At 42.7% G+C, this 26,047-nt stretch overlaps 1 protein-coding gene across 1 annotated transcript in view; it reads right to left on the bottom strand.

Moving 5' to 3' along the window:
• The window catches only part of LOC143742369 (GTPase IMAP family member 9-like), a 60,849-nt gene extending 36,478 nt beyond the window's left edge, over positions 1–24,371 (bottom strand). Inside the window, exons 1-3 of the mRNA XM_077235225.1 lie at positions 24,307–24,371; positions 24,129–24,219; positions 23,992–24,030 (exon numbers count right to left, since the gene is read on the bottom strand). Of these exons, the coding sequence (XP_077091340.1) occupies positions 23,992–24,030; positions 24,129–24,189 (100 nt within the window). The 5' untranslated portion in view covers positions 24,190–24,219; positions 24,307–24,371. The remainder of the gene's footprint in view (positions 1–23,991; positions 24,031–24,128; positions 24,220–24,306) is intronic.
• Positions 24,372–26,047: the final 1,676 nt, after the last annotated feature.

Genomic DNA, 26,047 nt, shown 5'->3' with positions numbered 1-26,047 from the left:
TTCAGTGGCCAAGAGTTGCGTCGCACAGTAAAGAACTTATCTGAAGCAGCAGAGAGGAGCAGCAACTGGCTGTGGTTGAGACGGAAAGATTCTGGCTGGCTGTGTACAGGCCGCCATGCTATGGTTTCGAAAAATTCTTGAAAATTTGAAGAGTCTGTTGGCTTATTTGTATAGTTTGCATATTAATTACAGTTATTACGTTCCTGTGTATTTTGCGTGAATGAGGATTGGTGTTTGGACAGATATTGTGTTTTGCGGTAGTATGCCATACGGAACCGTTGTCACTGACCGCTTTAACGTCCGCAGTGGGGCTCGACAGCCTTAGTCAAACCGGTTGGCGCGTATGGTCGGGTTTGAAAGAGGTTGAGAGATTGTGGTTGGGTCACATGTGAACTACGAGGAAGGAGCAACCTCAGCAGCAGGAGGGAGGTAAAGGTCAGTAAGCTGGGCTGAGTTAAGTGGGGGACGGAGGGGGTTGACTCTGGGACGCCAGAGTCACTGTCGAGCCCTCTTGAGGTGTTGTGGGCTAGTCGACGAAACACTGAGGACGGAAGGTGCCCACTTGAAGACCCTAGAGATGTCCCCTACTCTGCTCAATCCAGACGGTTGTCATGAGGGGACCACACTGTGGTTGCAGCCGTTGTGTGTGCAAATACACTGCAGCTATTAACACCAGACAGAAGGAGATTCACATCACTATTTGGAAAGAAGCGTAAATGGATGGAGAACCATAGGTTACAGTAAAGCGACGTCTTAGTTGGTGCTTATCTTGGCGAAAGCCGAGTACAAATCAGCATGAAGTTTTAACATCTACTCTTGTGTAATGGAAATCATCAGGAATATACAGGATACATGAATGATGTCATCAGCAAGGGCTATGCAGAACAAATACCTCAAGAACAACTACATTGTGAAATTGGGAAAGTATGGTACATCCCTCATCATGGTGTCCACCATCCTAGAAAGGGATCTATTCGTGTTGTGTTTGACTGTTGAGCCACATTTAAAAGGAACGCCTTTGAACAATAAACTTCTACAGGGTCCTAATCTTACCAGCTCTTTGCTTGGAGTTCTCACTCACTTCAGGCAAGAACACGTAGCCTTTATGGGTGACATTCAGGCTATGTTCAATCAAGTGAAGGTAGCTGAAGAGGACAGCAATTTATTTCGCTTTCTTTGGTGGCCAAATGGAAACATATCTGAGAGACTTGTGGAATATAGGATGACTGTACATTTATTTGGTGCAGTTTCCTGTCCGAGTTGTGCAAGTTACGCACTGAAGAAAACTGCAGATGACAATCAGTCTGAGTTTCCAGCTCATATGATCCAATCTGTCAAGCAAAATTTCTATGTGGATGATTGTTTGCAGAGTTCAGTTACGGAAGAGGAAGCTATAAACACGATGAAGGATCTCATTGCTTTAGAAAGAGCTTTATTGCCAAGTGTGCTTGCACACACAAGGAATTTGTTTTGGTACTGAGGCTTCAAGTGGACAAATACAAATACAACAAGAAACATAATACTACAAATTCTAAGAATAAAAAATAAAATATAAATATATGAGAATAAAAGTATCACAGTTGGGTTTAGTCAGAATAGACATTTTCAGATTTAAAGATTATGAACATATATTACAGTGTTTTGAATATTATGAATAAATAAATCTACATATAAGTATCACCTGAGTTGAAGGGTATTGCACTAAACAGTGGGAGTATTGCACTTAAGGCATATGCCTTGGGAGGAGTGTTAACTGTTCAGGAGGGAAATGGCCTGTGGGAAGAAACTGTTCCTGTGCCTAGATGTTCTAGTGGCCAGTGATCTGAGTCGCCGTCTTGACGGTAACAGTTCAAACAGGTGGTGTCCAGGGTGAGTGGAGTCTCTGATGATTTTACCTGCTCTCTTCCTCACTCTGGCAGAGTACAGGTCCTGGAGGTTTGGCAGGGGGGCACCAATAATCCTCTCCGCAGTCCGGACTGTCCGTTGTAGTCTCCTAATGTCTGATTTGGTAGCTGAACCAAACCAGACAGTGATGGAAGTGCATAAGACAGACTCAATGACGGCTGAGTAGAACTGAATCAGCAGCTCCTGTGGCAAGTTGAACTTCCTCAGCTGGCGAAGGAAGTACAGTCTCTGCTGGGCCTTTTTCACAGTGGAGTCAATGTGATTGTCCCACTTCAGGTCCTGAGAGATGATAGTGCCCAGGAACCTGAATGACTCCACCGCTTCCACAGTGCTGTTAATGGTGAGTGGGGGGAGTGCTGGGCTGTTCCTCCTGAAGTCCACGATCATCTCCACTGTTTTGAGCGTGTTCAGCTCAAGGTTGTTATAAATGCACCAGACAGCCAGCTGTTCAACCTCCAGTCTGTAAGCAGACTCGTCACCGTTTCGGATGAGACCGATGACAGTAGTGTCGTCGGCAAATTTCAGGAGCTTGACAGTGGGGTCTTTAGAAGTGCAGTCATTAGTGTACAGGGAGAAGAGCAATGGGGAGAGAACGCACCCTTGGGGAGCGCCAGTGCTGGTGGTGAGAGTCCTGGATGTGAGTTTCCCCAGTCTCACTCGCTGCTGCCGGTCCGTCAGGAAGCTGGTGATCCACCGACAGATCGAGGATGGTATGGAGAGCTGGGTCAGTTTAGCTGTGAGAAGATCAGGCATGATGGTATTGAAGGCCGAACTGAAGTCCACAAAGAGGATCCTTGCATAAGTCCCAGGTCTGTCTAGATGTTGCAGGATATAATGCAGTCCCATGTTGACTGCATCATCCACAGACCTGTTTGCTCTGTAAGCAAACTGAAAGGGATCCAGCAGGGGTTCAGTGATGTCCTTCAGGTGGGCCAACAACAGTCTTTCAAACGACTTCATGACCACAGACGTGAGAGCGACAGGTCTGTAGTCATTAAGTCCAGTGATTTTGGGTTTTTTGGGGACAGGAATGATAGTGGAGCGTTTAAAGCAGCAGGGAACTTCACACTGCTCCAATGATCTATTGAAGATCTGCGTGAAGACCGGGGCCAGTTGGTCAGCGCAGGCTTTTAAACAAGCAGATGAGATGCCGTCTGGGCCTGAGGCTTTCCTAGTCTTCTGTTTTTTGAAGACTCTGCTCACGTCCTCCACACAGACCTTAAGCTCAGGTTGGATGGCAGGAGAGGGGAGTGGGAGTGCAGGAGGTGATGGTGAATGTGTGAAGTGCAGATCAGACCGGGTGTGTGGTGTGAATGAGGGCTTTTCAAACCTGCAATAAAATGAGTTTAAATCATCAGCCAGGTGTTGATTGTCCACAGATCGGGGGGATGGTGACTTGTAGTTGGTGATGTTCCTCAGGCCATTCCAGACTGATGATGGGTCGTTGGCTGAAAACTGTTTTTTTAGTTTATCAGAGTAGCTTCTTTCAGCAACTCTGATCTCCTTTGTCAGTCTGTTTCTGGCCTGGTTATACAAGATTTTATCCACACTTCTGTAGGCATCCTCTTTGGCATGACAAAGGTGTTTGAGTTTCCCAGTAAACCATGGTTTATCATTAGTGAATGATAAGAATGTCCTGGTAGGAATGCATGTATCCTAACAGAAACTTATATATGATGTTACAGTATCTGTGAGCTCATCCAGATCGTTGGTAGCTGCATCAAAAATAGTCCAATCAGTGCAATCAAAGCAGGCCTGTAGATTCTGCTCTGCTTCATTAGTCCATCTTTTTGCAGTCCTTATTACAGGTTTAGCTGATTTCAGTTTCTGCCTGTAGGTCGGTATGAGATGAACCAAACAGTGATCAGAGAGCCCTAAAGCTGCCCGTGAGATGGAGTGATACGCATTTTTTATTGTGGAGTAACAGTGGTCCAGTATATTACTGTCTCTGGTGGGACATGTAACGTGCTGTCTGTATTTTGGTAGTTCACGGGAAAGATTTCCTTTATTAAAATCCCCAAGAATGATTAAAAGAGAGTCTGGGTACCTTTTTTCCGTTTCAGCTATCTGTTCAGCCAGCTGTTGTAGCGCCGCGCTCACGCACGCGTCTGGAGGGATGTAAACATTCACGAGAATGAAAGAGGAAAACTCCCGAGGCGAGTAGAACGGTTTACAGTTTATGAAATGTGCCTCTGAATTAGAAGAGCACATCTTCTTCAGTGTTGTTACATCTGAACACCAACTTTCGTTAATGTAGAAACACAATCCACCTCCTCTTGTTTTCCCCGTTAAGCACAGAGCAGCAGAGTTTAAAAAGTCCTTGTTAGTGTGGGTGAGGAGAAGTTCATCCGTTTTGTTAGGAAGGGATCGGAGATTCGCGAGATGAATACTGGGGAGTGCAGTGCGCAGGCCGCGCTCGCGGAGTTTAACCAGCGCGCCGGCGCGCTTCCCGCGTTTGCGTCTGAACGCGCGTTTGAACAACAACGCTGCCCCTCCGACGAGAATGTCCTGCAAGACGTCCGAATAATCAAAAACTGTAGAAAAGTTATCTGGTTTGTGTTTCCTAATGTCCAGTAGTTCGTCTTTGGTGAAACTGATAGGAAAAGAATGACTAAACGCAGAACAAACGAACAAAAACAACACAATAGCTGGAGAACTCCACACCGAGGCAGCCGTCTGCGGCGCCATCTTGGATCGCCAGAAAGACGATCTTTATGTCAGAAAGGAGGATTCATTTTGGAAAAATGGATCAGTAATAGTCGTGCAGTATTGCAAACTGTGTCAGTAGATCAAAGGGCTAAAGACCTGAAGGAGTTAGATTTGGATAGAGATAAACTTCCACTTGAAAGGGCATTGGGCCTACAATGGTGTGTGGAAACAGACTCTTTCAAATTCAAGTTGAATGTAAAACCGCAGTCTTTTACCAGACGTAGCATGCTTTCAATCACCAGCTCTGTGTATGATCCTCTGGGATTTTTGGGTCCAGTCGTGTTGTCTGCCAAGATAATGCAACAAGAACTCTGTAGAAGAGGTTGTAGATGGGATGATGCTATACCACAGGACATATTATGCCAGTGGAAGAGATGGGTGGAGGATCTGGAGTCGCTAGTTGTATTCACTGTGGACAGGTGTATTAGGCCTGGTGATTTTGGAGAGCTCAAGCATTTTCCGTTTACACCATTTTGCTGATGCCAGTATGAATGGATATGGCACAGTTACATACATCAGAATGTTGAATTATGAGAAACGTATTCACATGCTTTTCTACTTGGTAAAGCCAGAGTGACACCATTGAAGGCAGTAACCATTCCCCGTTTGGAGTACAGCAGCTGTGCTTGCTACCAAAGTAGATGCAATGCTAAAAGAAGAATTGAATATCCAGTTGGACGATTCAGTCTTCTGGACCGACAGTACAGCAGTACTAAAGTACATCAACAACCAAGACAAGCGTTTTCATACATTTGTAGCTAACCATTCGAGAAACCATTGAACCCTCACAATGGAGATATGTAAGTTCTAAGGACAATCCAGCTGATGATGCTTCAAGAAGAATGAAGATTGGAGACTTTCTAAACAACAGCAGGTTGCTTGAAGGTCCAGCCTTCTTGTGGTTGAATGAGGAGTATTGGACTATGGATACACTAAATGTCACGATAGATTCCGATGATGCAGAGGTTAAGCGAGAATCAACAGTAAACGCCATTAGTGTGAATGAAGTGTCTAATCCTACTGACCAACTAATCGGTTACTTTTCTGAGTGGAGGAGGCTCAAAGTAGCGGTGGCCTGGTTTCTCAAACTAAAAATGATCTTATGGGAAAGAATTCGCTTGAGAAAGAAGCAGAAGGCTACAAATGCTGATCATCCAAAGAACAATAAGGACGTTGGTGTACAGTCTAAGGAATCAAGAGTTAGGCCTACAACAACGCCTAAGAGTCTCATTTTGACAGTAGATGATCTACAAGGAGCAGAGGAAGCCATCATTTGTTATTGTCAGCAAAATAAATTTAGTGAGGAAATTTCTGCTCTTTCATCTGGGAAAGTGTCAGTGAATCGACAAAGTCCTATTTATCGGTTGGATCCATTTTTGGATGATGAAATGTTAAGAGTTGGAGGAAGATTGAGTAAAGCAGCTATGCCTGAAGAGGTCAAGCACCCGCTTATACTTGGTAAAGATCAGCATATTTCTATGCTTATTCTAAAACATGTGCATGAAAGTTTGGGCCATGGTGGACGAAGCCATACGTTATCCATGGTTAGGAGGAAAGTCTGGATTACTAATTCCCACTCAGCTGTCTGGAAGATCATTTCTGGGTGTGGGTTTTGTAGACGTCATAATCAGGGTTTCCGTTGTCCTGTAATTACCGGACATTGGCCGGGGAAAAAATGAAATGTCCGACAAAATTAAATCTCTCCGGTCAAATTGTCTAATTAAAATTGCCTAATAATCCCGCCCCCTAACACAATCTGAATTTGAGAATAAGCCTAAAATGTATAAAGCAAAAATACACCGACCTTTGGCTATGTTATAAATATAAAGGAACAGGCTCTACCGTTTGAAAGTTATGAAACAACATCGCATGCTGCATTTCAAATAAAGCGCACGCCTAAAACGGCTGTATAGACCTAAACAACGAACGATTGAGTGAGACGTTTCAAATATGGCCAGGCCCAGGCAGACTAGCCTTAAAAGCTTTTTTCAGAGGCCCGAGGATGGTGAATCACGAACATCTCATTATAGCCTATAGATCAGTGGTTCTAATCCGCGCACTCGTACAGTTTTTTTTTTTTTTTCTCATCAAAACTGAATAGCCTATGTTCATCAGTGCATGGTTACAGTCTATATCAAGCAGGGACACGTTCGTGTGCATTTTATTTTGTGATTTCACCAGAATGAATAGAGAGTCTCCACAACGGCGATAGATTGAAACGCGCGTCCGAGTGAAGATTGCGCAACTCGCGCAGCGTGTCGTCCATGCAGCTGATAGCAGCGGACACGAGCGCTCAGCTTGATTTCAAAAACAACAGATTTTAGCGCTAGATCTCTTATTTAATAGCGAATAAATGAATGATCTGCTAGTTAACCGGAGATGTTTTATTTATTTGTATTAGGTACATCCGTGCCTCAATGTTTCAAAAAGTGAATGTGTGTGAAACCATAGTAAAAAACAATTGGCGTTGATTGACGCCAATCGGACGTTCATGTTTTTTTCCGTCTATTTGAAAGTTAAGCTAATAATAACAACATGTTGCATTCTATACGGCCTGATTATGTAATTTTTTTAAGTTACATAGACTGCCTCCAGTTTTCCTCAACTTGACTAATTAAGAGGACGTTCCCTATCAGGGAACTCGAGCTGCGTGACAACGCTTTGGGAACGCCCCTGCTTGAGTGCGTCATGAAGCACGTATGAAATCAGTCCAATGGCGAGACGGAACGTCATAGGCGGGTGACGTCACCGACCAGGAAACTATATAAGCACCCCAAAACACAAGCGCGTCAGCTTCTGAGTCTTCAGCAAGCGCTCTGTGTGAGAATATATCAATCTGTGTCTCAAAGTGTTTTTGTCTGTCCTTAGTGTTTGCTAGGCAGGAGTTTTTCACTTATAAATAACTATAAAGAGACAATATATATATATATATATATATATATATATATATATATATATATATGTAATATGGCGAGCGAACAGCAGTTCAGAAAGTCTGTTCATCCCTGCCCACGTTTTATCACGGGTGGGGACACTCACGATCTGTGTGTTGTTTGTATGGGAGTGCAGCATGCCCAGTCAGCTCTCGAGGGAGCTGATTGTGTGCATTGCGAGCGTATGTCTATGATAACGCTCCGCTCCTGCCGAGCCCTCTTCGAGAAGAGTGGTTCGGTGCGCGCTCCCCGCGGTTCGGGTCCCGCTGCGGCCGAGGCACAGCGGAGGCTTCAATCGTGGGGTTCACAGACGGGCTCTGCCCTATCTCAGCCCTTACCTGGTAGATCCAGCACCATCACTTCAGCTATCCAGTTCTGAGGAACTGGATGTTGAAACTGTGGATGCTGCAGAGACTGGGGACTCGTCGCTTCAGTCTCCTGCTAGTGAGGAGCTTATAGAGGTGTTGACTCGTGCAGTTGAAAAATTAAGCATTGAGTGGCCAGCTGATCGTCAGGAATTTAGATCTAAGAGTAAGCTGGATGAGAGATTTTTGCCATCTCGCGCTGCACCTCCACGCCGGTGTCTACCTTTCTTTCCTGATCTCCACACCGAGGTGTGGAGATCATGGAATAGACCAGTTTCTTCCAGAATATTTACTCAACCAACATCTATTTATTCTAATTTTTCTGAGGCAAAAACTTATGGTTACCGGGCGATGCCTAAGGCTGAGGAAGTGTTGGCGAGCCACCTTTCTCCTGTCAGGGCATAGTCTTTTAAGACACCGGCGTTGCCCACCAAACCACGAAGAAATACCTCGGCTTTGGTGGGCAAAGCTTACTCGGCGGCTGGACAGGCAGCATCTTGTCCTCATACTATGTCAATTCTTCAAGCTTACCAAGCTGATTTGTTAAAAGACATTAGTGAGGGGGAGGAATTAAGTGCTGATGTATTAAGAGAGTTACGTCAGGCAGCCGATCTCTCTCTCCGTGCCACCAAGGAGACGGCCAGATCCGTAGGCCGTTCTATGGCAGCCCTGGTGGCAACGGAGAGGCACTTATGGCTTAATCTTTCTAATATGAAGGAAAAAGAAAAATCCTTCCTTCTGGACACTCCGCTGTCGACTGCTGGCCTCTTCGGTGACTCCGTAAGTACTGTCATCGAGAGGTTTCAGGAAGAAAAAAGCAGGCGGCAGCGCTCCAGAAGTTCCTCCCCCTCAGGGTGCCTGCTCCCGCCCAGCAGCCCCGGCCGTCGAGTAGCTCCTCGCACAGGGCGCAACAGAAAAGGAGCGTCGCGTCTCGCGCTCCTCCCCAGCAAGACTGGGCCGAGGCGCGGCGCTCTCAGACGAGGTCTTCCAGGGGCAAAGCCGATCTGAGGACGGTTATTGTCGCCAGGAAGGCTTCGTCGAAGAAGAAGCCCTGCCGCCACACACGTCAGGGTACTGAGGGTGGTCCCCACCGAGAGAGAAAGGTGTTCGCTGCTGTACACGGCGCCCATTCTCTCTCGGTGCCTCAGGGGCCCGTTCTGCCATCCCTGCCTGCGTGCCGGGGCGTAGACGGTCCCAGCGAGCGCTCTCCCGAGGGACGCTCGCTCGCTCCGAGGAGCGGTGTGCAGCAGTTAGACCAGTTGTTCCCTGCCGGTGCGCCGTTACAGGGCACTGTGTCTGCCACTCAAAATATTCCAGAGGCCAGTCTCGAGAGACTGGTACCCTTAGTAGAATTTTTGGCGGATTGGAAGAGTCTTCCAAATATATCTCAGTGGGTCCTGCAGACTATCGAGCATTCAGCGATTCAGTTAAGATCACGCCCACCATGCTTCAGAGGGGTTCTTCCTACAGTGGTGGACCCCGAGCAGGCTCTGGATATGGAACAGGAGGTGAAAACTCTTCTGCTGAAGGGGGCTATAGAACGAGTTCTTCCTCCCAGCAGAGAGTTGGGTTATTACAGCCTATATTTCATCGTTCCGAAGAAGGATGGGGGGGTTGCATCCAATTTTAGATCTGCACCTATTAAATCGCTCAGTAGGGAAGCTCAAGTTCAAGATGCTGACTCCCAAGCAGATCGTGTCACAGATCAGGTCCGAGGACTGGTTTGTCACAATAGATCTAAAGGACGCATACTTCCATATTTCCATCCTTCCACAACACAGGAAGTTCCTGAGGTTCGCTTTCGGGGGCGAAGCGTACCAATATCTGGTTCTTCCGTTCGGCCTAGCACTGTCTCCCCAAACTTTCACGAAATGTATGGATACAGCTCTGGCTCTGTTGCGACTCCAGGGCATCCGCATTTTAAACTATATCGACGATTGGTTGATTCTGGCTCAATCGGAGCATCAGGCGATTCGGCATCGAGATGTCGTTCTCGCCCATATAAAGAAGTTGGGGTTGAGGCTCAACACCAAGAAGAGTGTGCTTTCTCCAGTACAGAGGACCACTTTTCTGGGTGTGGTTTGGGATTCAACGACGATGCAGGGACGTCTGTTTCCTGCTCGTATAGCTTCGATTCTCTCAGCCGTCAAACAGGCAAAGCTAGGCCAGTCACTCACTGTAAAAGAATATCAGAGAATTCTGAGTCTGATGGCAGCAGCGTCCAACGTTATACCTTGCGGCCTGCTGTACATGAGTCCACTGCAGTGGTGGCTCAGGACCAAGGGGTTCTCCCCGAGGGGAAACCCGCTCCACAAGATCAGGGTCACGCGACGGTGTCTCCGTGCTCTGGTTATGTGGAAAGAACCTTGGTTCCTGTCCCAAGGGCCTGTGTTGGGGGCTCCGTGTCGTCATGTGACACTAACCACGGATGCCTCTCTCACAGGCTGGGGGGCGATCATGAGTGGTCGCTCAGCTCAGGGTCTGTGGCAGGACCATCATCTTCATTGGCATATAAATTGTCTAGAAATGCTGGCGGTGAAACACTTCCTCCCAGACCTGAGAGGTCATCATGTTCTTGTCCGGTCAGACAACACATCGGTGGTCTCTTATATAAACCATCCGGGGGGTCTGCGTTCTCGCCCGTTATACAAGCTGGCCCGCCAGATCCTTCTATGGTCTCAGGGGAAGCTTCTTTCATTAAGGGCGATTTATATCCCAGGGTATTTAAATCAGGGGGCAGACATCCTGTCGAGGCAGGGTCCGAGGCCCGGGGAATGGAGACTCCACCCCGAGGTGGTGGAGCTCCTATGGAAACATTTCGGTTGTGCCGAGGTAAACCTATTTGCATCCAGGGAAATATCACACTGCCAACTGTGGTTTTCCCTAAGTCCTCCAGCCACTCTGGGGTTGGACGCGATGGTACAGGAGTGGCCGAGGTCACGCCTGTACGCTTTTACCCCGATTGCTCTGCTCCCAGGAGTTCTGGAGAGGGTTCGCCGGAACGGGGTCAGTCTACTGTTGGTAGCCCCGTACTGGCCGGCACGAGTTTGGTTTGCTGACCTAATTTCTCTCCTCGACGGCTCTCCCCTGGAGATTCCGATCACGAGGGACCTTCTCTCTCAGGCGAGCGGGTCGATACTTCACTCCCGCCCAGAACTATGGAGGTTGTGGGCTTGGCCTCTGAGGGGGCCCTAGCTCATAGAATCTGGTCTCTCGACTGAGGTCGTGGAGACTCCAGAGCTCCGGCCACAAGGAAATTATATGCCTTGAGGTGGAAAATGTTCACCTCTTGGTGTGGAGAACACCAGCTGGACCCAGTTAACTGCCCAGTGGGTGCAGTGCTGGAATTCCTTCAGGAGCGCTTCTCCACAGGGTTATCCCACTCCACACTGAAGGTGTATGTGGCGGCCCTATCTGCTTACCACGTCCCTTTAAGTGGAGCATCTCTCGGGAGACACCCACTTGTAACCCGTTTCCTTCGTGGCACTCTGAGGCTGAGGCCATCAGTTCGCACGAGGGTGCCGACCTGGGACCTGGCGGTTGTTCTAGAAGGTCTCTCTCTAGCACCGTTCGAGCCCATTGAAGAAGTTTCTGAGAAATTCCTCACTATAAAACTATATTTCTTCTTGCTATATCTTCATTAAAAAGAATAGGAGATATTCAAGCTCTGTCGGTCTCCCCCTCAGTGCTTGGAATTTTCACCCGGCATGGTTAAGGCTTTCCTCCTCCCTAGACCGGGGTATGTTCCCAAGGTTTCTACTAATTTGGTCAGGCCTATTGTACTGCAGGCTTTCTGTTCTCTTCCATTTTTGACGTCGGACCAAGAGAAACTAAATCTGCTCTGCCCAGTTATGGCTCTAGATACGTATGTCCACAGAGCTGCCCTGTGGAGAAAGAGTGAACAACTATTCGTTTGCTTTGGACCCCCTAAGAAGGGCTGTCCAGTATTTAAGCAGAGGTTGAGCAAGTGGGTGGTCGAGGCCATCTCACTTGCCTACGAGTCTGCCGGTCAGCCTTCTCCTTTGGCTGTCCGGGCTCATTCAACCAGGAGTATGGCTGCCTCTAAGGCTATTTTGTCAGGAGTATCAATCCAGGACGTTTGGGACGCGGCAGGATCGTCCTCACCGCATACATTCGTAAAGTTTTATCATCTTGACTTTAGCTCCACTCCAGGGGCGCAGGTGCTTTCGTCCGAATGTGCGCTCTGACTTCACACGACGGACACTTGCGCTTATGGCGGCGTTAGTATTAGCGTTCCGAAAGCGTTGTCACGCAGCTCGAGTTCCCTGATAGGGAACGTCTCGGGTTACGTATGTAACCCTAGTTCCCTGAAGGGAACGAGACGCTGCGTGTCTGTGCCATACTCCCAGCATGCCCGTGAGCACTTGCTTCAGTTTTATCAGAAGCTGATGCGCTTGTGTTTTGGGGTGCTTATATAGTTTCCTGGTCGGTGACGTCACCCGCCTATGACGTTCCGTCTCGCCATTGGACTGATTTCATACGTGCTTCATGACGCACTCACGCAGGGGCGTTCCCAAAGCGTTGTCACGCAGCGTCTCGTTCCCTTCAGGGAACTAGGGTTACATACATAGCCAGAGACGATATTTGACCGGCATATCATCAAAATGTCCGTAAAATGAAACCTCTGCCGGTCACTTTGACCGGCACCATTTTTTTCTAGCGGAAACTCTGGTCATAATAGAAGAGCAGTTGAACAAAAAATGGCAGATCTCCCAGCTAGAAATGTTTTGTTCTAAAAACGTTCTGAGAACATTACCATGCAGTGTTCTAATAATGTTTTCAGCGGGTAGTTTTATTTTGGTTCCCAGAACGTTCTCCTAAAAGCTAGGATAACATTCTCTAAAAACATTCTAAATATGTTTAATGCTAACATTGTTAGAACATTATTCGCTAATGTTCTTATAACATTTTCAGCGGGTAGTTTTCTTTTTGTTCCCAGAATGTTCTTAAAAGATCGGATAACATTCTCTTAAAACATTCTAAAAATGTTTAATGCTAATATTTTTAGAACATTATTCTCTAATGTTCTTATAACATTTTCAGCCGGTAGTTTTATTTTTGTTCCCAGAATGTTCTCTATAAAGATTACATAACATTCTCTAAGAACACTCTGAAAATATTTTGTGATGACCATCTATAAAGGTTTAATCATAACATTTTTAGAACATTACATCCCCTAACATTCTTATAAAGTTTTTAGCGGGAAGTTTTATTTTTGTTCCCAAAATGTTCTCTTAAACAAAAAAAATGCTTAGCTATAACATTGTTAAAACATAAAATTTTATTAATCTCAAAACTAAAACATCAAAATCTAAAGCATCCACATAAATTATTAGAAGTTCTGCGTACAGTAAATGCCCAACATTACATGAAGAACTCCATAAAGTCCAATGTGCAATCATGCGTCTTGACTGCTGTGTTTGCTCAGAGCGCTCATCATCAGTCTTTGCTTGTCTTGGTTATTGCAGAAGAATAATACAGTCATCTGTATTAATATGTGTTCTACTGTTCTCTCTTCTAGTTGTCCAGCTGCTCTCTCAGTTAGCAGCATTGAACTCTATTCTCTCTGTGCATGGTAGAGTTTTTCCTCATAGCCTATAAAAGAAGATCATGCAACAGTGTAAAGAGAAATAATACAAATACATACATATTAAGATCACAAGCAATATTGACATTGAAAACTTTCAAAATTAGCCAGCCTAATTAGTAATCAGAAATTATGTAAAGACTAATTTATTGAAAGTATAAATATGATACCTTATGAGTATCTTTTTTGTTTCTGTAATTTAAAACATATACTTAATCCATTATATACATATTAATAACACAACTAGAGGCTAAATTATTTGAACAAAAGTTGATGTTGGCTTGAGAAGCCTGAACCTCGAACCAGGACTGGAACTCAGGTCGCCGTGAGCACAGCTCCAGCATGGCACAGCGCTGCCCACAACAAGGCTATTGCTCTGACTTAACAGCGGTTATATTGTCTATGGATCGTTACATTTCTTAAAGATTTCTGCTTGTTTTAAATCAGATGCAGATAAAGTAGCACTGCATTTGAATGCATTGGCGATATAACTATTACTAGAGTGAATTAATCATACCTGTAAGTGCAGCGTCTCTTTGCTATTAGTGAAGCTGTACGTTTTAGTTACTTCAAAATTAGAAAGAAACATATGCTAAGCTAGTTATTTTAAAGCTAGTTATTTTAGTCAATAAAGTTTTAAATATGGATATTTTTCTTACACAAACGCATCGATTTGCTTCAAAAGGCCTTTATAACCCCGCCAGAGCCGTGTGGATTACTTTTATCATGGATGGATGCACTTTTATAGACTTAAAACAGAAACGGCCATTCGCTGCCATTATAAAGCTCGGAAGAGCCAGGACATTTTTTTATATAACTCAGATTGTATTTGTCTGAAAGAAGAATGTCATATACACCAAGGATGACTTGAGGGGGAGTAAATCATGTTAATTCTCATTTTTGGATGTCTTTTGGATAAGATCATTTATGGTCTGTGTTAGGTGCTTTTAGCACTAAAGCTCTAGGAGTTAAAGCAGCACTAGGTAACTTTTCAACCTTCATAATATATTTCCAAGTCTCTTGTGATGGTACATCGACTTGCAATAGGTTGAATGACACGTCTGTCATAGCCTGATGGGGTCTGTAGCGTTTTTAATCGTACTTTTAAACTTTTCGGGTTTCGGGTAGTAACCGGCGAACAAAGAGAACTACAAAATTCGACTGCTTTACGGCATATACGTCACTTCCACCACACAGCCATGTCCAAGTGATCTGAAGGCGCAGGCGTTTCCTAGTATGTCAGACTGGTGCATAGATATATACACTAGATGTCGCCTTGGCTAAGGTTTCGTTCCACTGAACTACCGTCGCCAATGCGACATCTAGTGTATATATCTATGCACCAGTCTGCGTACACGTGACACACGGAAGCGCCCGCGCCTTCAGATCACTTGGACGTGGCTGTGTACAAAAGGTAAAAACTATATAAATACTGTTTGTTTTCTCACAACACCGCTCGTTTCGTGTCTTAGGCCATCAATGTGTACTTACGATGGGGAATTGTTTAATTTGGACGAAGGGGAATTGTTTTAATTTGGACTCTGTGCATGCTCTTTGAGGTGGTGACCATAGACCTGCATTATATGACTGACAGACAAGAACGGTTTGACCTAAAAATATCAAAATTGAATCTACTGCGGAAAAAAAGACACCTACATCTTGGATGCCCTTGAGGTTAGCTAAAACATACCAAAATTTAATTTCAAAGTCAAGCTATCTTATCCTCCGTATATCTTCATGAATCAAGTAATTATAGTAGAGTAGCGAATTATCAATCTGGTAGCTAGTAAACGATATTCTAGTTTTTGATGGTTATCTATCGCTAGCATTCTCGTTCTGATTTGAACTTTGCAATCGATGAAATGCAAATAGCAAATGTTTGACCTAAAAAGTGTAGTCTACTCAACATGTACAAAGAAAGGAGGAAGATTATTAATATTATCATTGAGTTCATAGCTTCTCATTTGTTACATGTGTAAAGTTACTTGATTGTGTAATTTCCGATTATTGATAGCTACAGAGGCAAACGGGATTCTTGTCGCAATTTTTTCGGATGACGAATTTCCACCCTCATGTTGTTCTTGTGCAATACTTCTGTGTGATTAGATTCTACAAACATGAAGGGTTGTTGTGTTCAGTGCATGACTAAGTTACCTCAACAAAAGTCGAACTCAAATGTGTGCTTGTTCTGAATAATCAGCAAAGTAATTACCCTTTTATGTGATTTTTGTCTTCTCACATTCCTGCTCATCACTAGCAACTAGAAAACACTGCTGAGTGTAACCACACAGACGTGTGTCTTGTAGAATGCAAATTCATGTACATTCAGAATGAATAGCTATAGTCTAGACACTAGCTCACTTCTGCTAGGACAATTATATTCATATGACATGCTGAAATATATGCCACAGTACCTGGGATGCAAACATTTCACACGGGACGAAGCAGAACACCTGCATGTGACCTCCTCCTACAGTGTTCAGAGCTATCATGGTTGTCAACAAATGCAGGTGCATGTAGGATGACAGAGTTTACGACAGTAGTAGAGGACAATACTGTTTCCTAACTGTAGGGGGACCCCGAGAGCAAAAGTTACCTAGTGATACTTTAAGAGTTGAACATTTTTGTCTCAGAAATCAGAATAATAATAATAATATTTAGTTTAAATAGGTTAACAATATGTTCCTAAACCAACATAATTATTTCCTAATATTTGAACAAGATTACTATAATCTGTACTATAATATAAAGGTAATTCTATGAAGATTTACAACAAGTTACAAAACCACCTACCAGTTACAAGGCTCTTTAGCCCCCATATCCATTCACCTCTGCAGGTTTATGTTTGCCAGATTGTGTCCTTTACATTGACCATCAGCCACAGAGTAATTAACGTTACCTGAAATATTTTAAAACATGGTCTGTCAACATACAACGATGTTACAAGCACATACAATATTTGCTAGAAACACAAAAAACGTTGAAAACGTTTTAGACTGAATACTTTTTCCAATTTTCCCATTACCTCTTTATGAATTACTGAAATATTATTAACTTTCACTTTCAAAAGGCATTAAGATTAACACTTCTAAGTTGCAAAAATAGAGTATTCATATAGCCTACATAGAACACAATATTATAGTAGGCTACCTTTGTTGTAAATGGAGACTTTATTGCGTCATCGGTTTTATATTAATCTTCAAACAGGCAGTTTGGAGTCTGGATTAAAACAAATCTAGCTGTTATTCAAACGTAACATAATATACTCAGATTTAATGCGACTGTCATACAATTCTAAGAAAATAAAGTCTAACACTGAAAGACATTGATATATCAAGGATAAGAGAAAGCTATATGTAAACTGAAAGTGAAGTGAAAGTGAAAGTGACACGTGATGGCCAAGTATGGTAACCCATACTTGGAATTTGACCTCTGCATTTAACCCATCCAAGTAAGTGCACACACATTAGGAGCAGAGTAGTGAGTAGTGAACACACACACACACTGCAAACGTGGATACACACACCCGGAGCAGCGGGCAGCCTTGAGTGGCGCCCGGGGAGCGATTGGGGGTTAGGTGCCTTGCTCAAGGACACCTCAGTCATATTCCTGCCGGTACTGGAATCGAACCAGCAACCTTTGGGTCACCAGTCCAACTTCTGTTACCATTAGGCCATGACTGCCCCAAGTTTGTGTGTAAACTGAAAAATACACACACAAAAAAAAAAACCTTACAGTTGTGAAAGAGCTCTGTTTCGTTGACCAGGAGTTCTGTTGTTTGGCAATTTAGACAACGGCATTTTGCGCCGATTTCTTCAACAAAAACGTTACTTTCTTTGCGCTGTTTGTCGATTTCAAATGTTCTTACGTCATGAGAAAGTCACGCTGTGATTGGTGGTTTTAAACGTCGATCCACAGTGGCCCCCAATCAGCTTCTCTTCTCTTGTAAACACATTTCGCGCAACAGTTCACACAGTTCAGAGTAATATCCTCAAAACACTTTACAAATGCTGTTTTGATAATGTTCCTCTTTTACTATGGAACATTATGCCAATATTTTATAGGTTAAAATAATTCTACAATCTGTACTTAAACAGCTTCCCTAAAATATACTTTAAATGTTATGAGCTTTTGTTACTCATCATATTATGAGATTTTGTCATCTCAGGCCAATAATGTCCTCAAAACATTTGATGAATGTTGCTTCGATAATGTTCCTCCATTGTTATTGTGCTAATGATTTATAAAAGATAACAACATCCCTAAAAAAATCCTCAAAATGTTTCATGCAAAATGTTAAAAAGTAAATTGAAAGGAATGTTTTATTAAAAACATCTGATCATCTCAGGCCTCAATGATATCCTCAAAACATTTTGCGAACGTTGATATGATAATGTTCCTCCTCTGTTATTATGGGACATTGTGTCAATGTTTTATAAAAGATCATTCTACAAACTTTTACCTCAACAACATCCTGAAAATGTTACATATAAAATGTTCTTGCTTTGTTAACACGTCACATTACAAGAAGGTTTTATAAAAAACACTCTGTCATCTCAGGACTAAATAATATCCTCAAAACATTTTACGAACGTTGATATGATAATGTTCCTCTCCTGTTATTATGGAACATTGTACCAATGTTTTATTGAGAACATTGTATAATCTGTTATCTCAACACATCCCAAAACATCCTCAAAATGTTACAGTTAAAACGTTATATCTTAGTTTACATTTAACCTTATAGGAACATTATTTGAAATGAGAAAACATCCTTAAAAAACATTGTTTGAACATTACATTCAAATGTTTTCTTTAAAACATTAACCAAACTTGTAGGGAATGTTAGCCAAAGTTCTGAGAACGTTCCCTGCTAGCTGGGCTTCCAAAGGAAAGGATCCTTCTCGATCTACCACCATTTACCAACACAGGAGTAGATTAGCCTACTTCAGACCAATGGAAGTAAAAAGAGGAAGAGTAACTTGTAAAAGATATGGAGTATTGTTCACCTGTATGGCAACTAGGGCAATTCATCTTGAGGTAGCAAGTTCACTAGAAACGGATGCATATATTAATGCATTACAACGTTTCATCAGTAGAAGAGGACAAGTGGTACATTAAGATCAGATACTGGTACTAACTTTATTGGAGCACAAAGAGAGTTGAAGGAGGCTCTTGCAACATTAAATCATGACAAAAGTCAAGGAGTATTGTCACAGGTTGGAATTCTTTGGAGGTTTAATCCACCAGCAGGCTCACACCATGGTGGTATATGGGAAAGAATAATAGAAAAGGTTCTCAGTTGTGTTCTACATCAACAAAAGGTAGATGATGATGGACTTCACACAGTTTTCTGTGAAGTGGAATCCATTTTGAATGATCGACCAATTAACTATCGAAGTATAGTCCTAATGATCTGGAGCCTTTCACGCCCAATCATCTTCTTCTCTTAAAATGGAAACCAGCTTTACCACCTGGGGCTCTATTTTAACGATCTAAAACGCAAGTGTCAAGCGCAAAGCGCAAGTAACTTTGTGGGCGGGTCTTGGGCGCTGTTGCTATTTTACCAGCGGGATAAATGACTCTTTGGCCCGACGCAAGTTTAAAAGGGGTTGGTCTGAAATAGCTTCATTATTCATAGGTGTGGTTTGGGCGTAACGTGAAATAAACCAATCAGAGCGTCATCCAAAATACCCTTTAAGAGCAGGTGCGCATGTTGCATGGCGGATTGTTATTATTGTGGCGCATTTACCAGGCGTGCTTCAGAATCGGTTCATAGCCGAGGAGATCGATGTTCTCGTCAGGGCTGTAAAAGAGAGAGAAGTGACATTGGGGATGGGACAAACCCACCCAAATCAATAGAAAGCTCAACTTAACTGGTAAATTAAAGAGTAAGGTTTTTAATGTAGGCTACTTACATTATGGTAAAGGTGATTTCGCAGTCTTTAGATTTTTTTCCCCTGGTTCTTGACGGACAAACTAATTTGTCAGATGTCCTTATATACATTGGGCCAACAGGTCTGATCCGTCATTACTACAATTTGCCTGAAAAATCTGGGTAAATGTGTAAGCTAGATTTATGCCTATTTTTTCACATCTTCATGGACACCACAATGATTTCCCTCATGTGGTAATATTTTTCCTTGTTATAATGTATGATTTGCAAAAATAAAAACTGCTGCATCTGTGTTGATGAGAGAATCAAAGTGTATGCGCGTTGTGCACGCGCAACATTATGGCCAAGCATGCGCGCTTAAAATAGCATTATGAACAACGCGTAACGCGCCACTCACTTCAGACTAGGTTTTTTTTTGGTCAGTGGCGGAATTGTTTTCTGGAACTGCAAAATAGCACTAGGGAATGTTTGCGCGAAACATGCCTCTTTTTTGCGCCGACCCGCCCAGGGAGCGCAAGTTCATTTCCTAGTCTACCGACGTGCGTCTGTGGAGGGAAAAGCCCGCTTTGCACGGGTGCAAAATAGAATGATACATGAGTCAGTGTACAAAGTCATTTGCGCCGGGTGCAAGATAGAGCCCCTGGTGTGTTTGAACCTCATGACCAGTATGCAGACCCGTCGCTATGGGCGGACCCCCCCCCCCCACTTGAGGCACAGATAATTTTAATTTAATTTTAATATTATCATAGTTGCTAATTTTCTGTTGCATTAATTTTGCATTCTTTATAATTAAAATATTAAAAATATAAAGAAACAATGGTGTGATTTAGTTTGATTGATGGGAATCTACACTGCAACAGCCTATCACGGCCTTACAAAAGAACGTTAGGCTACGTACGTGACATTGCCTACAACTTAAGCCGCTCAACAGTTACCGCGCATTTTTGAAAGCGGTTTCAAAACGAGTTTTCGCCGGCTTACTCGCTTCAGTTCCTTCCGAGTGGAATGATACTTTGATGAGGAGGTTCTGCTCGGAGAAACGCTTCTTCCCGCTGTACTGGGACTGGAGAGAGGACAGCGCTGCCTCCACTCAAAGTATCTGTGCGAGTGTATTTGCTTGCGTGCGTGTGTATGTATGTGTGTGTGTGTGTGTGTGTGTGTGTGTTTTGGACCATTGAGTGGCGCTGTGATATCAGTGTATACAAGTAGCCTTCCTTATGTTGTAGATGCGTGATTTATTCCCCCAAACCACTTCAGCGGAAATCCCGCCCTGCAGCAGATTTCATTGGTTTAGGTTACAGTGACGGGTAGGTTTAGGCATAGAAATCATATAGATAGACGCCCTATCGACCGCTACTGCCTATTGGCGCGGACGAGCCGTGGGGCCGCCATCTTACACCGGTCACCCGCTCCGCTCAGTGTAATCTGTTTGGCAGGTGCAATGAGCTGTCAGCGCATTTAATTAATCATATCTCACTGAATACCGAACTGATTTTCACGCGGGTTTTTTTGCTGCAAAGGTCATACACGTAGCTACGATACAGGACCATTGAACAAACAATAGTACGGTAATGTTAAATGTTAAATCTTACTTGTGAAAAGTAATCCCCGAGTGATGGTCCGCCGATTTGAGCAGGAATATGCTGCACAGAGCTCTGGCATCTACTGCTGCTATGCAACGCAAATAGGAGTATGACCGGTTTAAGATGGCGGCCGCATTTCTTGCGCCACAGCGGCCAATAGGGCATCTAGTCTCTATATGATGTCTATGGTTTTAGGGATCAGTGTTTGTTGTAGGCAATCAGTACAGTGATTGACATGACCAATGAAAACTTTAGAATCGGCTGCAGGGCTGAAGTGGTTTGGGGGAAAAAATCATGCGTTGTAGATGGGTGTGTTGGCCCAGAAGGTTTTGGATCCCCCAAAAAGGTTTTGACCGCAAAAACGAAAGCGGTGAACCAATGTAATCTTCTAACCCTAACAAAGAAAAAGCAAAATTGGACATTATGCACGGTGGTGTTGTGTAGTCAATAAACGTGTACGGTGATGCAACGGAAGAATGTTCTTCTCTTTTCTTATGGAGGAAGTAAACAATGTAACACCAAACCGCAAGAAAGTGATTCAACCTAATTACTCCGGGACCAAACAACTCAGTAGCTTGAAGTATTAGATTTAGCTCCTACACCAGCTGCTCCTGGATGGTGCCTTACATGGCTGACACTGCCATCGGTGTATGAATGAGTGAATGAATGGGTGAATGTGAGGCAATATGTAAATGCTTTGGTGGCCATGGGTCTGTTGAAAGCGCTATATAAATGCAGTCCATTTACCATAGTAATACATATCTGCAACATTTATAAAGTTCACGGATAATTATGCGTGCATTTATTAATCATTTTGATACTAAAATCATAATAAAGTATAGGCTTATTATATACAACAACAAAAAAATCAGATGAGCCCAGAATATGAACGTAACGTGTTTAATTAAACGTTAAGCATTTTCCTCCCATAGAAATCTATTATAAGGCTTAATGCATAGAATGTCCCCTTATTATGTCGAAATAACAATTATGTCGAAATAATGAGAGATTGTGTAGAAATAACAGATAGTATGTTGAAATAACGACTTATTATGCCGCAATAACAGATATTATGTTGAAATAACGACTTATTATGCCGCAATAACAGATATTATGTCGAATAACGACTTAATATCTTGAAATAACAAGATAAGTTTTCTTGTTTTCTTCACAGATTGCTTCCAGAAATAATTTTTGTGGGTGATATCGGGGTGTTTTGGTCTTTCTTGGGGGTGCTGAAGCACTGCAAGCCCCTCCCTAGCGCTGTCCATATCAAACATTGAATACACTTATAGTTATTACGTACATACTTATAGCTATTACGATTGTTACGTCCAAAGACGTATTGGTTGTTTTTTTTATTCCCTGTTTCTCTCTCTCCCTCTCTTTACCATAAGCAGGAAGTAATGGCTGCCACCTGACTCCAATGATTGGTAACCTGATGTGATTGGAGGAGGAGAAGAAGCTGTGGGGATTTAAGCAGCCTGATTCCATAGACCTGGGTGTGTGTGTGTGGAGGTTGCATCGTGTGGTACCAAATCTCAACCCCGAAGTTCTGTTGAATATTCTTTCTGATTATATTTGGTTGATTGATCCTCTTCAGTGTTATCGTGTGAACACTCTGGTGGTAATTGGTGCCTACAACAAGACTTTCTAGTTATGTTGTAAGATATTATTTACTTATAGTCATCTGGGTAAAGTATTCTTTATTGGTATTATTATGTTAAGTCTTTGGGGAAAGGATTGGTAGAGAGGTGGGTGTTTTGCTTTATTGTATCTTGTTTTCTCCTGTTTAAGTTATTTAGGGAGTTAGAGTATTCATTGCATTTTTCTTTTCTTTTCTCTCTGTAGCCTAGTTAATTTCCCCCGTAATAGTTACCGAGGGTTTTTGTTTGTTATTTTTCCATTTCCCCCTCTTGAAGCCTTGAAATCCTCCCACACCCATAAGAATAAAACCGCTTGATTCTTCTTGAGTTTGTCTTGGGTTATTCTTGTTAAACTATTGGGGTTGGGAGATGAACCTGGCTGCCTCCACACATCACACCATTTTTGTTCCTTTTATTTTATTCTGTTACACGTTCCTTCAAACCCTAGACTAAATGGGAACGTAACACGCACCAGTGGCCCTTTTTGGGAAATAAGTTAACTAATTACTGTAAAAGCAATAGCCTAACAATCTACTAATGCAAACTTTGAAATGTTTTTCAATGACATTACTATGTTTTTCAATGCTTCGAAAGGCGACATAAATGGAGACGACGTGTGCATCAGGCATCTTATAAGGCGACGTACAGAGGGACAACGTGTGTATTCGGCGTCTTATTAGGCAACGTGCTTGGTTCAGATGTCATGATTTATTTATGCTTTTCTCACATCCGCCGTCACCACGTCGCCGTCAGCTATACGTTCCTACTGTGACGTCGCCGCCAGTCTGTCGTCTGCTGTCTCTATCAATACCATTCAAAAATAGACACGGACTGACGGCGACGGAAGGGTAGACTGCTCCTTCTCCTTCTTCAGGGTAGTCTTGCACTCTGTACTCATATGGCACTATGCACTCGCCATAAGCGATCGCCAAAAAGTGCACAAATCACACCTCATAGTCAGAACCGCTCCCTAGGGTTTAATTGCACGTCAATGCAGACAACGACGCAGAAATATAAATGAAAACCAACGCGTAGACTACAGTGTAGAGGCTCCGGCATAGGTCCGACGCAGAAGTCTCAATACACATACACACACATATGCAGTGCTGAAAAAAATACTTTGAAACTGCTTTTCTAAGCTACTCATAATTAAAAGTAGTTAAGCATCAACCAAGCTAGCATTATAAAACTTCAGTTAGCCAAACTACAAACTAACAAAAAGTATATAACTAGCTATAACTAAAAAACAGACTCATTTATATAAAACATAATGTGATGAGCAGCAGCTTTAAATTAATGATCTGAAAATGTGTGATGTGAAAAAAAGTGAAACGACTGAATCTTACCTGATGAATTATTACCATCTTCTTTTGAAATTAGAGGTACTGTGAAGATACAAATGCCATTTTTTTAATTGATATTTTAAAATATTGTTTGTGTCTGATTATATCTAGGTTTTATGCAGTACTGTACTAGTACATACCTCTGTCACTCATTTTCTTTCTGTTTGGTTTTGGCTTCTCAGTTGAGAAGCTGTCAATCATTCAATCACTTATTTGTCAAGCACACGAGATCTGTTTAAACACGGAGTAAATGGACGTGAAAAGCTTAAATCAGCATATAAATTCAGTTAAGTAAAAGCTAAATAAATCAGCACAGACCCGCAGTTAGGCTATCAGCTCTTCTTCACGGTCAATGCAGGCAGTCTCTGAAGCTCTTACACCGTGGGTAAAACAAGTGTAGCAGTCAAAATAACTGAAGTTACAGAGAATGATGCCTTATTCTCACTTCCTCTGAGAGATTCTCATCTTCCTCTTCTGTGGTTTCCTTAACATCTGTTGTAAGCTGTAGTCGCTCATGAACGATTCTCCATCATAAGAAAAGTCACCAGTAGCACTTCTAATAACATGTTTAAAACATTTCCTGGCATTTCCTATGCAAGCACTAAACATCTGTTGTATCTCCTGTTTAAACAGGCAAAAAACATTTCAAAACCTAATTTTTTTGTCTTTATTCTGTCAGGCAGAATAAGATCCTGTACGGCATACTGACAAATCCCACTTTAATAAGCTTTTTGTGGTAGGTAGGGGGACACGAAGACCTGTGGAAGAATTGTGTGAGGCATGATTGGAAAGGGTGCTAGGATTAATAATTGTCACACAAATTAGACCAGGTGAAAAAAGGCAAGGCAAGTTTATTTATATAGCACATTTCATACACAATGGTAATTCAAAGTGCTTTACATAGAAGAAATTAAAATAATCAAAAGAAAGAGGAATAATTAAAAGTTTAGAATAAAAAATAAAATAAAATACAGTACAAACAGTCGGACGAACAGTGGCACAGTGCTCATTCAGTAAATGCACAGCTAAACAGATGTGTTTTGAGTCTGGATTTGAATGTGACTACTGTAGGAGCACATCTGATCTCTTCTGGAAGCTGGTTCCAGCTGAGGCTGGCATAATAGCTAAAAGCAGACTCACCATGCTTAGAGTGAACCCTTGGTATTTCTAGCCGATGTGATCCTAATGATCTGAGTGATCTGTTGGGTTTATATTCAGTCAGAATATCTGCAATGTATTGAGGTCCTAGGCCATTTAGTGATTTATATACCAGTAATAATACTTTAAAATCAATCCTAAATGTAACTGGGAGCCAGTGTAAAGCCCTGAGGACTGGTGAGATATGTTCTTACTTTTTGTCCCCACAGCAATCTTAGTTTGGCGTGTAATAGGCACCAGATTAGATGGGTTTGCTGTATGGCTTTTGAAGGCCTTTCTATCATGTAATCGAACAGCAATAGAGAAAGATACAGGCACACTGGGTTCCCGCTTGTTCTGTAAACATTTGAGAAAGTTACTGTTATCATAGCGGCCCGACACATATCACTGAGAGCTGGTATCAGTTGTTTTCAAATCAAGAACTAATTTAAAGGGAGACAAACGATCAGAAGAGTAGAAGGTGAACAGTAAGCTGGGCTCTTTGATTGTTCAGGAGCGAGCTGATGGTTATTGCAGTGCATAGTTACTGCTTCCATGGTTTTGTTTACTGTTTTCTAAGCGTAATGTTATGTTCCTTGTTTGTTGCAGCTAGTGATTGCAAAATGAGGCTTCCTGAACCACTGAGACCTCGCAGCCCATTGCTTCACCCAAAGGCACTGTTGACAAATAATTTTCAGGGGAAGTTGCTAAAGGCAGATCGTTTTGTTGCAAAAAGTTGCAAATGTGTACTGTGTACAATGTGTACTGCACATTGACGTCATTACGTAATCGCTATGTAGATATTGTAATAAGGTAGATATTATTTGAAATGCTCATTTAGATTTGTTTGTAAAAAAAAAAAAAAATATATATATATATATATATATATATAAGTAATACAAACAACACTTTTTCATGATCA

This window comes from Siphateles boraxobius, unplaced genomic scaffold (genome assembly GCF_051911475.1).
Source record: "Siphateles boraxobius isolate OS27281-9 unplaced genomic scaffold, OSU_SipBor_1 19, whole genome shotgun sequence".
In the NCBI taxonomy this organism is placed as follows: domain Eukaryota; kingdom Metazoa; phylum Chordata; class Actinopteri; order Cypriniformes; family Leuciscidae; genus Siphateles; species Siphateles boraxobius.
This window is presented reverse-complemented; position numbering and strand designations above follow the sequence as displayed.